The 14175-nt window shown below is 42.5% G+C and overlaps 1 protein-coding gene and 1 pseudogene across 1 annotated transcript in view; one reads left to right on the top strand and one right to left on the bottom strand.

Annotated features, from left to right (window-relative positions):
- The window catches only part of LOC109679001 (deuterosome assembly protein 1-like), a 569124-nt pseudogene that overhangs the window by 431258 nt on the left and 123691 nt on the right, over positions 1-14175 (top strand).
- Positions 7665-14175, bottom strand: part of LOC141415603 (uncharacterized) — a 58721-nt gene continuing 52210 nt past the window's right edge. Inside the window, exon 5 of the mRNA XM_074052610.1 lies at positions 7665-8424. Coding sequence (XP_073908711.1) covers positions 8169-8424 — 256 coding nt within the window. The 3' untranslated portion in view covers positions 7665-8168. The remainder of the gene's footprint in view (positions 8425-14175) is intronic.

Raw genomic sequence — 14175 nt, 5'->3', positions numbered from 1 at the left:
ATATTTAGGTGATTTATATTCTCTTGGTTCAATTTTCATTTGTGATATGTATCTAGAAACTTGTCCATTTCTTCTAGATTTTCCAATTTATTTAAATATAGGTTTTCAAATCCCCAATGATTCTCTGAATTTCCTTGGTATTTGTTGTGGTCTCCCTTTTTTCATTTCTAATTATATTAATTTGGGCCATTTCCCTGCTCATTTTAGTCAGATTTGCTAGGAGTTTGTGAATCTTATTTATCTTTTCAAAGAATCAGCTTTTCTTTCACTGATTCTTTGTATAGTGATTTTTGTTGACTTTTATTATTTTTATTATTTCTCTCCTCTTAGTTTTAGGTTTAGCTTGTCCTTGTTTTTCTAGAAGTTTGAGATAAAGCACTAGGTTGTTTGAATCTGTGTTTTTAATATATGCACTCATAGCTATAAACTTTCCCCTTAGCATGGCCTTTGGTGTATCCCATAGGTTCCGGTAGATTTTGCTTTCATTTTCATTAAATTCTAGGAACTTTTTGATTTCTTCCCTTATATCTTTGATGACCCACTGATCATGGAGCAATGCAGTATTCAGTCTCCAGGTGTTTTAATATTTTCTGCTACTTCTTTTGTCATAAGTTGTAGTCTTATTCTGTTGTGGTTAGACAGTATGCAGGGGTTATTTCGGTTTTCTTGTATTTGTTAAGACTTGCTTAACAAATATAGACCTAAAAAATAGACCTAAAAGATGATCTATTTTGGAGAAAGTTCCATGGGTTGCTGAGAAGAATGCATATTGTGCTGTTGCAGAATGAAATACTCTGTAGATGTCTGTCAGGTCCATTTGATCTATGGTATCACTCAACTTTAAAGTTTCTTTGATGATTTTTTTTAATCTGGATGACCTATCTATTGGTGATAGAGGAGTACTGAAATCTCCCACTGTCACTGTGTTGGGATACATCTGTGCTTTAAGTCCAAAAACATATGTTTAATGAAGTTGGGCACACCAACATTGTGCACATGTATGTTAACAACTGATATTTCCTCTTGATGTAGTGCTCCTTTTATTAGTATGAAGTGATTTTGTCTTCTGACTAATTTAGATTTGAAGTCCACTTTATCTGATATAAGTACAGCTACTCCTGTTTTCGGGGGACATTAGCTTGGTAAATGTTTTGCCACCATTTTACTCTAATATTTGTAAGATGCGTTTCTTATAAACAACAAATCATTGGGTCTTCCTTTTTAATCCTGTTTGCCAATCAATGTCTTTTGATAGGGGAGTTGAGGCCATTAACATTCCATGTTAATATTGAAGTGATTGCTGTCATTTGTTTTTATTGTGTAAGGGTTTGTGTGCAATTAATTCTGGCTACTCTCTACCACCTGAGCTTTACAGCCAACTGCTTGTGCTACTCTCTAATTACTTATCTGTTCTTCTCTTGAGATTTAATAATTCCCATCCTTCATGGCTATGTTTATTTTCATCTTCTCTGTGTAGGATTCCTTTCAGAATCTTCTGGAGTGTTGGTTTAGCTGTCATATATTGTTTTAGTTTCTGTTTATAAAAGGTTTTTATTCCTCCTTCAAGTTTGAATGGTAGTTTTACTTGGTAGAGCAACCCTAGGATTGAAATTATTTTCTTTCAGTGCTTGAAATTCCTCACTCCATAACCTTCTTGCTTTTAAGGTTTCTGTTGAGAATCTGCTGTTATTTTGATGGGTTTACCTTTGTATGTTACTTGATTTTTCTCTTGCAGCCTTTAATATTCTTTCCTGTACTCTGAGCTAATTGTTTTAACTATAATATGTTGTGAGGAGGTTCTATATTAGGACACCCAATAGACAAGACTAGAAAAGAACCATTCCAAGACATATCATAGTTAAAACATCAAATGTACATAACAAGGAATATTTTAAAAAGCTGCAAGAGAACTGGCAAGTCACACATAAAAGCAAACCCATCAGAAAGATTTCTCGACACACTCTAAAAGCTAGGAGGGCTTGAAATGATGTATTTCATTTTCATGTGATAATTTTTAATCCTCCTTTTTATAATCCACTGATTAGACAGCTGTGTATTGTTCAGCTTCCATGTGTTGGAATATTTTTCTGTGGGTTTTTCTTTTTTTGGCATTGATTTCTACTTTTATTCCATTACAGTCTGATAAAATACTGGAGGTCATTTCTAGTCTCTTATATTTAAGACTTGCTTTATGTTCAAAAGATTATCTATTTTGGAGAAAGTTCCATGGGCTGCTGAGAAGAATGTGTATTCTGCAACAATTGAGCAGAGTATTCTGTAGATATTTGTTAAGTCATTTGATGTTCAGTGCTATTTACTTCTGGTTTCCTTGTGATTTTTTGTGTAGATGACCTATTTGTGAGGGAGAGGGGTTAAGAAAGTAATATAGGTGAGGGAATTTGATCAAATTATATTATGTACATGTTGTAAATGTCACAAACTCCTTTGTATAACTAACATATACTAATGAAAATTAAATTCAAAAAAGCGTATCTTAAAAACCCCAAAATTAATGCATTTCTTCCCATAGTTGTCAAATAGTCACTTGCTGTATATATTTTGAAGCCATATTATCTACACATTCATTTTTGCTAATTGTTCATGGTTCCTTGCCAGATCCTTTTCCATCTTCTCATTTTCGATCTTTTGTAAACTTGTGCTTTAAATTTGTCTCTGTAGATATTGCTGTGATTTTAAAAATCTAATCTGGGAGGACTGTGTAAGGCAGGCATTTTGATGTCTTTGCAAAATCTAGGAAGATGAAATTGGATGGGCAGGATTCAACTGAGCCAGTAATGGAGTAAGAGGCAAAGGATTTCAAGGTGGAGGAGTTTGCAAAAGGAGTTCTTAGTGGGCTTTCATAATTTATTCCATTCTAAACTGGCTGGTGTCTTGAGTTAGATTTGATCCCAAAAGATTTTCTATGCCTTCTGAAGGCACTAAAGTATGATCAGCATGTGATCAGTTGTATTTTGCTTTCATTGGAAAAGGAATATTCAAAAGTTGGAAAAACATTTCCTTGCTGGGAGAGCTCAAAATGACCCAACCTTTATGAAATCAGGGGGGAAATAAATGACCTGGGAAGGAGAGCCTTAGCCAGGATGTTACTAAGCACGACAACAGTGAACTCTGCATTCCTTACTACTCAACAGCTCAAGGGATTAAAAGCTATTTGAAAAGATTGGCTCCTTTCCAAACAACTGGCAGCAAGCAGGAAGATAATGCAGACAATTCAACTGAAAGACACTAAAGTCAGAGACATTTGCTGTGAAGTGAAACAGAGAGCTGCCTACTAGACTACACAAAAACCCACAAGAAAAAGATTAAGGCCTGACAGAGTGTGAGGCAAGCCAACTGTACACAATTGCTCTGCATGGTATTTGAAGCATGTGGAAATTGGGACCTAAAGGACATGCCAACCCATCGCCAATTCTAGTAAGAATATTCTGGAAGAATTTAGAAGAAGCTACTCATGTATTTCCCTGGAGAGTCTATGTCTCATTTCAAAAGTTTAAGCAACAGCCTGAGGCAACTGTTGTAGAGAACACAGAATCAGACTTGGTTCCTGGAACAAGAAACTGCATCCACAAAAGGCAAACATCGTGAGGAGGCACACCACAAGGGACATTTTCAAGGCACAGCTGTACCAGATTCATGTTCATATGATGGTGTACTTCTCCAAAGAAATCTAAGAGTCATAATTTCAAGAGTTCCTTCTCTCCCTATAGAGTAAATGATGTTGTAGGATACTTGAGGGAAGAAGGAAAGACAATTATCTGATCTTCCAACAATGTAAGGCAAGTGTTAGCATCTTCAATTCACAGATGAGTCTGACTTCAGGTTTTCTTTCTGTTACCTCATAAAGGATGCATGAACAATGGGTGCCTACCGCTCTAACTTTGGACTGACCAGGAAAGAATTATTGCTGGTAGCTTCAGAACTGATCAAACAGAAATTTGCCTTCTCTGGTTCAGACTCACAAGACCACAGCAACCACTGCCTTTATAGAACAATTGGGTAAATCGCAAAGAGATATGCAGACTCTCTAGTAGCGTCCATCCTCAAAACTGCAGGTTCCCTGAGTTCTACGGGATCATTCATTCACGGAGGAACTTCATTAACCCTACATTCACAGACTCTTTGGGACACTAGAGCGCTTATGAAAACTTGATCCAACATACCTATTGGGGGCGGGGGCCTAGCTAATGTCATACCACGAGGCTGGACCTGGATTCTTTTTTTTTTTTTTAAACAGGTATTTATTTTACTTTATTTTGAGACAGGATTTTTTTTTCTTTTATTATTCATATGTGCATACAAAGCTTGGGTCATTTCTGCCCCCTGCCCCTACCCCTTCCCTTACCACCCACTCCGTCCCCTCCCTGTTCCCCCCACCCCCTCAATACCCAGCAGAAACTATTTTGCCCTTATTTCTAATTTTGTTGTAGAGAGAGTATAAGCAATAATAGGAAGGAACAGGGTTTTTGCTGGTTGAGATAAGGATAGCTATACAGGGCATTGACTCACATTGATTTCCTGTGCATGTGTGTTACCTTCTAGGTTAATTCTTTCTGATCTAACATGGACCTGGATTCTTTTTTTTTTTTTTTTTTTTTTTTCATTTTTCTTTTATTATTCATATGTGCATACAAGGCTTGGTTTATTGCTCCCCCCTGCCCCCACCCCCTCCGTTACCACCCACTCCACCCCCTCCCGCTCCCCCCCTCAATACCCAGCAGAAACTATTTTGCCCTTATCTCTAATTTTGTTGTAGAGAGAGTATAAGCAATAATAGGAAGGAACAAGGAGTTTTGCTGGTTGAGATAAGGATAGCTATACAGGGCATTGACTCACATTGATTTCCTGTGCATGGGTGTTACCTTCTAGGTTAATTCTTTTTAATCTAACCTTTGGACCTGGATTCTTAACATGAAGTCTCATGTCCCCAGTGGCTAAACTTATGGATCACCAAGATTCTGCTTGGCCAGAGAATGGGCAAGTACACAAACATGTCTTAATATATATTTTTAAAAATACATCAAATGACACCTTTTAAACCAAAGGCAGTGGTTTCGATCTTTGTTTACAGCACAATTTCTCTTCTGGAATATGGTCTTTGGCAAACAAGAAAAAAAAATCACGAATCCCAACTCCTACTGTAAAAACTCCAGTGTGACTTTCTGTGAAATTCCCAATATATATCAGTTTTGCCTTGAAGCCACTGGATAATTGGGAATAATTTGGAAGTTGGTGTATCAAATCACTATCAAGTGCACCCAACATGAGTACTATCTACCCTGAGAATTAAAATTCCACCCAGCAAGTCCACTAAATTAACATCTCATTCTTGCTAGGTGTCTCACATCAAAGTTGTGTTAACTTTAGAAATTCATTTTCAGCCTGCCTTCACCAAGCCTGCCTAGTGATTGCCTTCTGAAAACCCAGTTCAAATATGCCAGGCCTCCTGCAGAACAAGAGGAAAACAGTGAAGAAAATGAGACACAACAGCACCTAAAGGATCTATTACATGGCATATACTGTTACGTTAGGCTGCCAAGGAGAGTCTTGGTGAACAGGCCTCCGTTTATGTTAAGTTTTGAACACACTGACAAAGAAGGAACTGACCACTTACTGAGCATCTACATCAGGATATGCTGTCTTCACGTTTCAATTCATGTTCCCCAATCCTCTACATTGTAAAATTAATCTTACTTGATGGATGTGGCAGCTTAAGTTACCAGGCCTGAGATCACTGGCTAGTCATAAACATCTTTGCTTACCAAAGCTCATGTTCCTTACATCATACACAAAATCTCCTAAGCCAAGAACCCCAAAATGTTTTAAGAGCCCACAAAAGATACATTTCTCTTTGACAGCTGGGGTGAGGTTCCTTTTCTACTGAGCAATGCCCTGTGATTGTGCCGCTGGGGAAGTCTGAATGTGCCTAAAAATGGCCTCCACGACTGTTATTGGGTGAGGCCTGTTCAAACACACTTGAAAAGGTTTCTTGGGACCAGGAGAGTGAAGAAAAAACTTTAATGATGAAAAGCATGGCCTTTAGAGCTAGTCCATCTGGGTTTAAATCCTATCTCCTGCATTGCTTCAAACAATCCACTGTAATTTGTGCACATGAGGGTGACTTTCCTACAACACAAGCTTAAGAAGAAACAAACTTAGGCTCCTCTCCTTCTAACTGTGTGACCTGGATACGTTTCCTGGGCTGTATCAGCTCCCTCACTTGTAAATTGAGTACTAGTAGTTCCTACCTCAGAGGGTTATGTAAGAAGTGAGTTAATGTAAGTAAAGTGCTGAGATACCTTTGTTTATAGAATAACAAGGCTCCAGACACTAGCCTTGGCTTACAAATATGCTATTTCAGTGTAATTCTCCTAGCCATCCTATGAGAGGCAAGGTAGCTTCATTTTTCACATGAGGAAGCAGACTCAGAGAATTCTGGCAGGAAAATCTACATAAAAACTCAGGTTTGCGCTATAACCTCATTTTCCACTATATGGGTCTCCTTCCTAAAAGTGATTTTAGTATTTACAGAAGAGAAACTGAGGCTCAGCGGGGTTATGTAATCACAATTATACAATTCCAAGTGACAGGCTTCAAAATAAGTGCAGATCAGGCAATTAAAACACACATGCGGCGCTCTTTGTACTGGTGGACAGGCTGTCCTTGCTTATCCTCACAGCATCCACCATGGGAGGAGAGCCCACCAACAGATGGGTGGCCACTGTGCAAATGCTTCCCCTCCCTCTATGAGCAGGTTCTTGGGCAGTGACTTTCAGTCTTTCCCAGACAAGCACCAAGGCGCAAAACAGAAACAAGGGGGAGGAAAACAGAAACCTAAGAGGAATTTTATGCCAGTATCCCCTGCATTTGACAAATATTTTCATAAATTTCTTTACAGGGCAACTGATACCTGAGGGAATACAGGGAAGCAGAAAGACTCTGCAAAACTCTGCTCACTCAGCCCTGCTCACTCTGAGGAACTGAGCATAAACTGGAGTCCTTCCTTTGGTCTTCCTGAAGCTCACCCCTAAAATCCCCAAATCCCCAGTAACAGCCTGTGCCATCAGGGAGCAAGTCATGCAGCCATTGAGATTAGGAAAGCACTTCACTCCCCCCACAAATCTCTCTGTAATCAGCACTGACAGAGCAAAGAACACGCTGAGAACATTTACCTTGACTTCCAAAGAGGCTGCTCCAGAAGTAACCATGACCAATCTGCTAGAGTAAAATAAGGCAACAACACATCCAGGCCAATTTGCATTGAACACTCAGTTGGAATGCTAACAATTTGCATGCTTTCAGCTAAGAACAAAAGCAAGCCTGACTTTTACTGCCAGGACCACAATGTGTTACAGTTTACAAATACTGGTTTTAAGTAGGAAAGGCTGACACTTGTGGTCATACTCCAATTAGAACTCTCATTTTGCATGTCAATTAATGTTCACTTTCTGCACCTTTCAAGATTCCACCTTGATCATCTTAAAATGATCCAGTCAAAAGATACTATTTTCCTGCAAATGCTAAACCTCAGGAAGTGAAGGGGGAGGTGGAGAGCGCCTCAGGAAGAGGGACCTGGAGAAAGAGGGGCAATGCCCAGGAAAAGGACACACAGCCAGCCAGTGCCTTCTGGCAAAAAAAGATAAACATCCAGTTTAAGGCTATTTATTATCTCCTTTATTCGAAAAATAAATATTTCACTTTGAGTCAACATATTTCAAATCACATTAAGCACAGAGAAGAAATAGAGTCCCTTTGGAAATTGTGAACACGCATAGGAAAGCATCATGTTCCAAACAATGAGGATGAGGTGAGTGAGTACTGATTCCCGCTGCTTCATGACCCAGAGTCCTCCTCTCACCAGGTGGAGCTACATATTGATTTTAGGAGAGAAAAAGAAACACACACGTACTGCTTTGAAGTCTGAAAGGCACATGAAGTGGACCATAAAGGTGTATGGCACATTCACTTATAAAATGTTCCCTATTCCCTCCCAAGAAAAGTGGAGAAATTTTAATCAAGTCAAAGACCAGAGAAGACAAATGCTCCTGCTTGGAGCTCATCAGCATCATGAACATCTCTGCATATGAAAGCCATTTCTTCCTTTGCTTCCCCCTCCCTGCCCATGGAGTCTACATTGGTGCAGTGCTCACTCAGTGATGGTGGGGCGTGTGGCCACATACACAAACACCACAATCAGGAGCACAACCACAGCCAGCGTGGGCAGCACCACCGTGGTGATCTGCTGCCGGGCTTCCTGCATGGCTTGCTTCCTCTCCTTCTTGTCCTTGGATGTCTCCTTCTTGGGCTTCCCTTTGAGCTGCCGCATGTTTCCTTAGGGTGCCAAGAGGGTGTGTCCAGAGAGGGCTTGGAAGAAGGGCCACACTCTTCTGCAAAGCAGGGAAACTGCTGTAGGGAGAACAACCATGGTAAAGAATGAATGAGATGAAAGAGAAAAAATCATCACCAAGCTAAAGGCAAATGTAGTAGGAAAAATATCCACAACTTGTAAGACGGAGGCTAAGAACAGCAGAGATTACACCTGGCTCTGGGCCCAGAGGCAACAACTTTCTCTCTTCATTGGTTCCTTGACCCCTTTATTCAAACTCTCCTGAGTACCTAGGTGCTGGTACTGCTCCAGGAGCTAGGATAGAGCTGGAGGACTGATTTTGTCCCCCAGAGATTATGCTGTCGGGTGCACATTCAGCTGCAGGCAGAGAGAAAACTGCCATCAGACCGACAGTGAAGGGAGACTGGCCTCCAGCTCAACCTGTGATTCTCCTTGGTGAATTCTGTGGCTCACAGACGTGCTTGGGGGCCCAGGGAATGAATAATAAAGCCATCACGTAATTATAGAACAACATCTCTATAAACACCTGCCTCTTAGTTTTAAGCAACAGAAACAAACTTTGGCTGATTTAAATTGAGAAGTCTACACAAAGCCTTTGGCAGCTTACAGATTCCTGAGAAAAGTCAAGAGAACTAGCTCAGAAAATGGGCAAGATTAGGGATGCTTTGCAGCTACAACCTGCATAGAAGCCACAGCCTGCATCGTCTTCATTGGCCATGGCACTGGAGCAGGAGGTACCAGGCCACCACTCCCGCCCCATGCAGCTGCTGGCACCATCTCCAGGACAAACTTTCCACCACCTGGTTTTTTTTTTCTATCACTAGCTCTCATCTGTTAGCCATGCCCAGGTCCAATATGCCCACAGCTACCTTCTAACTCTCACAGCAGTGAAGCGTTATCCAAACACAAAGGAGTGGAGGTTGGACACTGGAAGGGGATGTAACAAAGACAAATGTCCATTATTAACATCCTGGGAGACTGTCATAGAGATATGAAGCAGACAATTCCTGTGTACCAACATTCCTCTAGCAAAGGGACTTTTATGCCAAATAATGTGTGCTCCTCATTGTCCCAGGGCAGTGGATAGCCTGTCATCATCTTGATGAGGAAGGTGATATTTGCACTTGAGTGATCACACTAAGTGGCAGATTGTGGATTCTGAGTCAGTTTTATTATTAGGGATCTCATATCTTACTACTCCTCTGGTCCCATAGGAAACCCCAAAATATGTATCCTCCACAATCAGGCAAAATTCTTTACAGTGTGAGATGGAGTATTATTTTATGAAGATTATGCAATGCCAGCCACAAGGAAATATTAAAATTCAAGGCAGTCCCCTTTCAGCAAACATACAATTTCCACTGAGATGCTAGGAACAGTGGCTTAAAAAATGCCCACTTGTTATAGTTTGGATCCAGAATGTTCCCCAAAGGCCTATGTGCTAAAGACTTGGTCCCCAGCATATGGTGCTATTGAGAGATGCGGGAACCTTTAAGAAGGCCTAGTGAGAGGTCCTTACATTATTAACAGGCATGCCCTTGAAGAGGACTGTGGGACTCCAGCCCCTTCCTCTTCCTTTCTCTTTTGTTGCACTGCCATGCGGCAACCAGTTTTGGTATATATACCACGTGCTCTTATGTGATGTGCTGCCACCCACCACAGAAGGTGTCAAAGTCCTGGATCTACCTTGTCATGGACTGAAGCTTTCAAAATGTGAGCCAAAATAAGCCTCTTCTTTTTACAATAAAGTTGATTATCTAAGGAATTTGTAAGTGATGAAAAGCACTATTGCTTTCTTAAGGTCTGACCGGTACAGGAACTCCTGGCATTACCAATTCTCCTTTTCAAATCCTCCAAAGAACTTTCAAACACACTTGCATTCATATCCAGGATGTACCACTTACTGGCTAATTGGCATTTAATAAGTCACTTAACTTCACTAGGTGAACAAAGGTGAGGAATTGAAAAACATATGTATATGGTGCCTGCCCACGATGGCACAGCGCCTCCTCTAAGTACCTGCCTGCGTGCAGCCCTGAACTGAGTGAGCTTACTGAGCCTCTCTAAGCCTCAACTTCCCTCTGGGAGATCATAGTGGAAGTGTTTTGAATGGTGGTGAAGGCGAAGCAAGACTGTTACTCAGGACATAGAGAAGGGCCCAAAGGAACTGTGAGTTAGACCAACAGGCTTTTGTAAGAGGAGGAAACCAAGGGCCAAGAACAGTCACCCAATGTGTAAGCTGCACCCAGTGGCTTCTAACTTCTATCCCAGTCCATTCTCTTCCTGACAAGGACTCATGACATTACTTAAAAAGAAACAAGCCATTAGCAGCACGCTGGTGTTTTCTCTGTGAGGCCAATGGCCTATCAGACCCCGCAGGTGTCTCTCTTAGGGTCCTCACAGGCTGGCAGGCAGCACCATGGGCCCAGGCATTAAACCCATTAACAAGTGCCCCAGCTGCTCTGGCTGACAGTGCTGGGCTGGCTTTTGTCCTATTCCTTTAGCTGCTGTCCACATCCTCCCACACATGTGCAGCTGAAATTCAAAGACACCATCCTCTGTGATGACCAGCTCTTGCCATTTGTTAAGATGCATTCAGAAGTTCCTGGAGGCTTGGGAAAAAAGGCTTTGAGTTGCTGGGGACAGTGCGGGTCTGGTCAGGATTTAAAAGACAAGCACGTAGTCGGAATTCTGGGTTCTTTGTTTGGCTATGTGTGGCAGCCAAGACTCTTCACTCTCACCTGTGTGAGCAGTAAGGGAAAGCATCTCTGAGATAACTGAAGAGAGGGACCCTGTGATGAAAAAGGCCAGTCAGGTCAGAGCTAGAAAGAGAAGCCTGAGCCAGGAAGGGACCAGTTCCCTGCAGACTGAGAGGAACAGAGGAGAGGGATGGAGGCAACCTGGGGGAGCGGAGCCAGGTCCTCCAGGGCTTCTTGGGCCATGGTGAGGAGTGGAGCTTCATCTCTCAGAGCAGCACAAGGAACCTGAGGGCTTAACACAAGGAGGCACAGGTTTTAAGAAGGTCCCTCTAGGGCTGGGATGTAGCTCGGTGGTACAGTGCTTGCCTAGCATGCGTGAGGCCCTGGGTTCCATCCCAGCACCAAAAAAGAAAAGACAAAAAAAAAAAAAAGAAGGTCCCTCCGGTGGTCAGCGGGGAGTGGCTCCTGGGGGAGTGAAAAGGGAGGTTCTCCATGGAGCAGTCTGGCTTGGACATGGCAGCGGCTTGAATGTTGGGGAGGTCAGTGTGATGGACAGGAGGATGGAGTTATGCTGCAGGTCCAACTGACCGGTCTTACTGATGGATGAGATATTGCTAATAAGAAAAGGAACCTCAAGGATGAGTCTTAAGTCTGGAGTCACTGATTGGCCACTAGATGGGTGGGGATGCATCTGAATTCGTCTCACAAATGTCAAGAGCTGGTCATCACCAAGGCTGGTGCCTTTGAATGTCAGCTACACCATGCATAGGAAGATGTGGACAGCAGCTAAAGGATCACAACAAAAATCAGGCCAGGCACTCATGGACCTCATGAGATGAAAATGCGACATGGGAGGGGCAGTGAAGGTGAGTAGATTCCAGAAAGAACACTGAATGTTCTGCTCACACCTGTCCAAGTGAACATTGCCAAGGAGACTGCCAAAAGGCAGCTGAAAGTGAGTTGGGAGCGGGGTCATAGCTGTTGGACTACATGAGATCTCCACAGCAAGGCAGATAAGAAAAGGGCCTAGGCCTGAGTCCTGCCTATGATGCCCTGACAGCTACCTGTCAGACTTGGTCATAAGGCAAAGAGAATGTGGCATTATGGGGACCAGGAGCACTAAGATGGTCACTGATGAGATGAAGACAAAGCAGTAGCTACTGAGAAGAAAGACTTGCAGACTCCCACAAGGTATTCCAGGGGTAGCCCAGGCAAGTACCAGAGACTGGCTGCAAACTTGTCTGTGAACAGAGAGGAGCTTGTGCCAGAAGGTAAGAGAAGGTGGTGCTTCCTTCATTGAGTTTTGCCATGGAGAAAACGTCAAACTTGCGCAGTGCACAGCTGATTCCCATTTTGACATGAGCCGATTAATTGCCTGTAACTTGTGATAAGTACTTAGCAAGTCAGCATTTTGAATAGCACAGGACAGAGAGCTGGCCTGAAGTTCTACTACAAAAGCATGTGTGAGCAAAAGGGGTTTCGACTTTCTTTAAATAATGAAGAAACCAGAGGATCTTTGAGGACTCTAGGAGAATGAGAGAAAAATCCTGGTGCTGAAGACGGGAGATATCTGTAGGAGAGTATAAGAACACAAATTTGCCTGGGAGAGGAAAGGCACAGACAGCTTCAAGTGCAAGGGAGGAAAGGGAGGGAAGGGGGTGAAGAGGCACAGGGGCAGGGAGGGGAGTTAATGCACTGAAGGGAGGCAGAGGCTTCTATTTTTTTTTTTTTAATGAAATAGCAGAGCTCAGTCAGGTGTCTGGGGAGTTGGAAGGCAGTCCTGAGGAAAATGGGGGCATGAAATAATTATCTTGGAGGGAAGAAAAGCAAACTTAGTGAGAAACACTCATCCACATGGTTGATATCCTCCTTACTGCCCAGACCCCACCCCCTGGGCAGGCTGGTGACCACCTCTCCACAAGCTCTAGTCTCTGTGAGTAGACCAGGTGGACTTCTGGACCATACCTGTCTCATACAGACTCGGCCAGAACCTTGGAAATGGGTGGCTTGCCTCAAAAAGAAACTGGGCCAGCTGGCTTTCATTTCAAGAACCTAAGAAACATAAAAAGATACTAACATTGGGCAATTATTTTCTGCACATGGTGTAAGTGACTTCTCCCATGACATCCATGCAGATACAGGCACCAGGAAAGCTATTCAATGCCATATTCAGGAAGACAGTAGGGAAGCCAGGTGGGAGGAGATGAGATGAGAGATCTCTGGAGAGATGGACTCCACTTTTATCTTTCCAGTCCAGCTCTATAAAGGCTCCTGTCCTTAGGTTACTGTGACATGTTTCTGTGTATGATAAACATCTTTCAACTTGACCTGGATTCAGTGGTCTCTGCACCTCACTATGAGCAGAGCCCTGACTACTTTTACCATGAGGAATCCAAAGACCTGACTCTGTCACAAAATGGGGGAGCAGAACCAAAGGTCAAACCTATATCTGACTTTGAAGACTGAACAGTAGCCATCCTCCTGGGTATGCCCCATGCATCTTCCTGCCCTTGCCCTCTTTGGGGCTACTTCACTGCTCAACAGACCTTCACAGAGGAAAACAAGCAAATCTCACAGTCTAGTTTCTTCCTATCAAGCAGCCTGGACAGAACAGAAGTTGCCACCACCAACTAAGTTCAAGCTTGGCGACTCAACCACAATCCAGTCACCTATTGCCTCTAGCTCCCCTAACCAAGGAAACAGAAGCTTCACAAATGCTTGAGTTCTACCGCATTCTAATGAAACTTTACCTTCTCTGCCCCACCCCCACCAATGCCAGACCACAAAAACTGGTCAGCTCTGGAACATTCCAACTGGTCCCCAAGACTGAGGGGTAATGTGTGTGTGTGGCAGGGGGCAGGAATGCACACAACCTTTAGCATAGGAATTTTTAAGTCTATGATTTTTCTTTGATTACAATGTTAAGTGTTTTCCTATATGTACATATGGATATATATGTACACACATGCTCATTAGGTTCTTAGATGCACTTTTTTTCCCAATATGAAGATCATAATGTACAGTGTTGGATTCCTACCAGGGAAACAGACAGAGGTTGATATCAGGGTTGAGCCTCAGCTCTGCCACATCTAGTTATATAACCTTAAGCAA

Source organism: Castor canadensis, chromosome 1 (genome assembly GCF_047511655.1).
Source record: "Castor canadensis chromosome 1, mCasCan1.hap1v2, whole genome shotgun sequence".
NCBI classification, from domain to species: Eukaryota; Metazoa; Chordata; class Mammalia; order Rodentia; family Castoridae; genus Castor; species Castor canadensis.
This window is presented reverse-complemented; position numbering and strand designations above follow the sequence as displayed.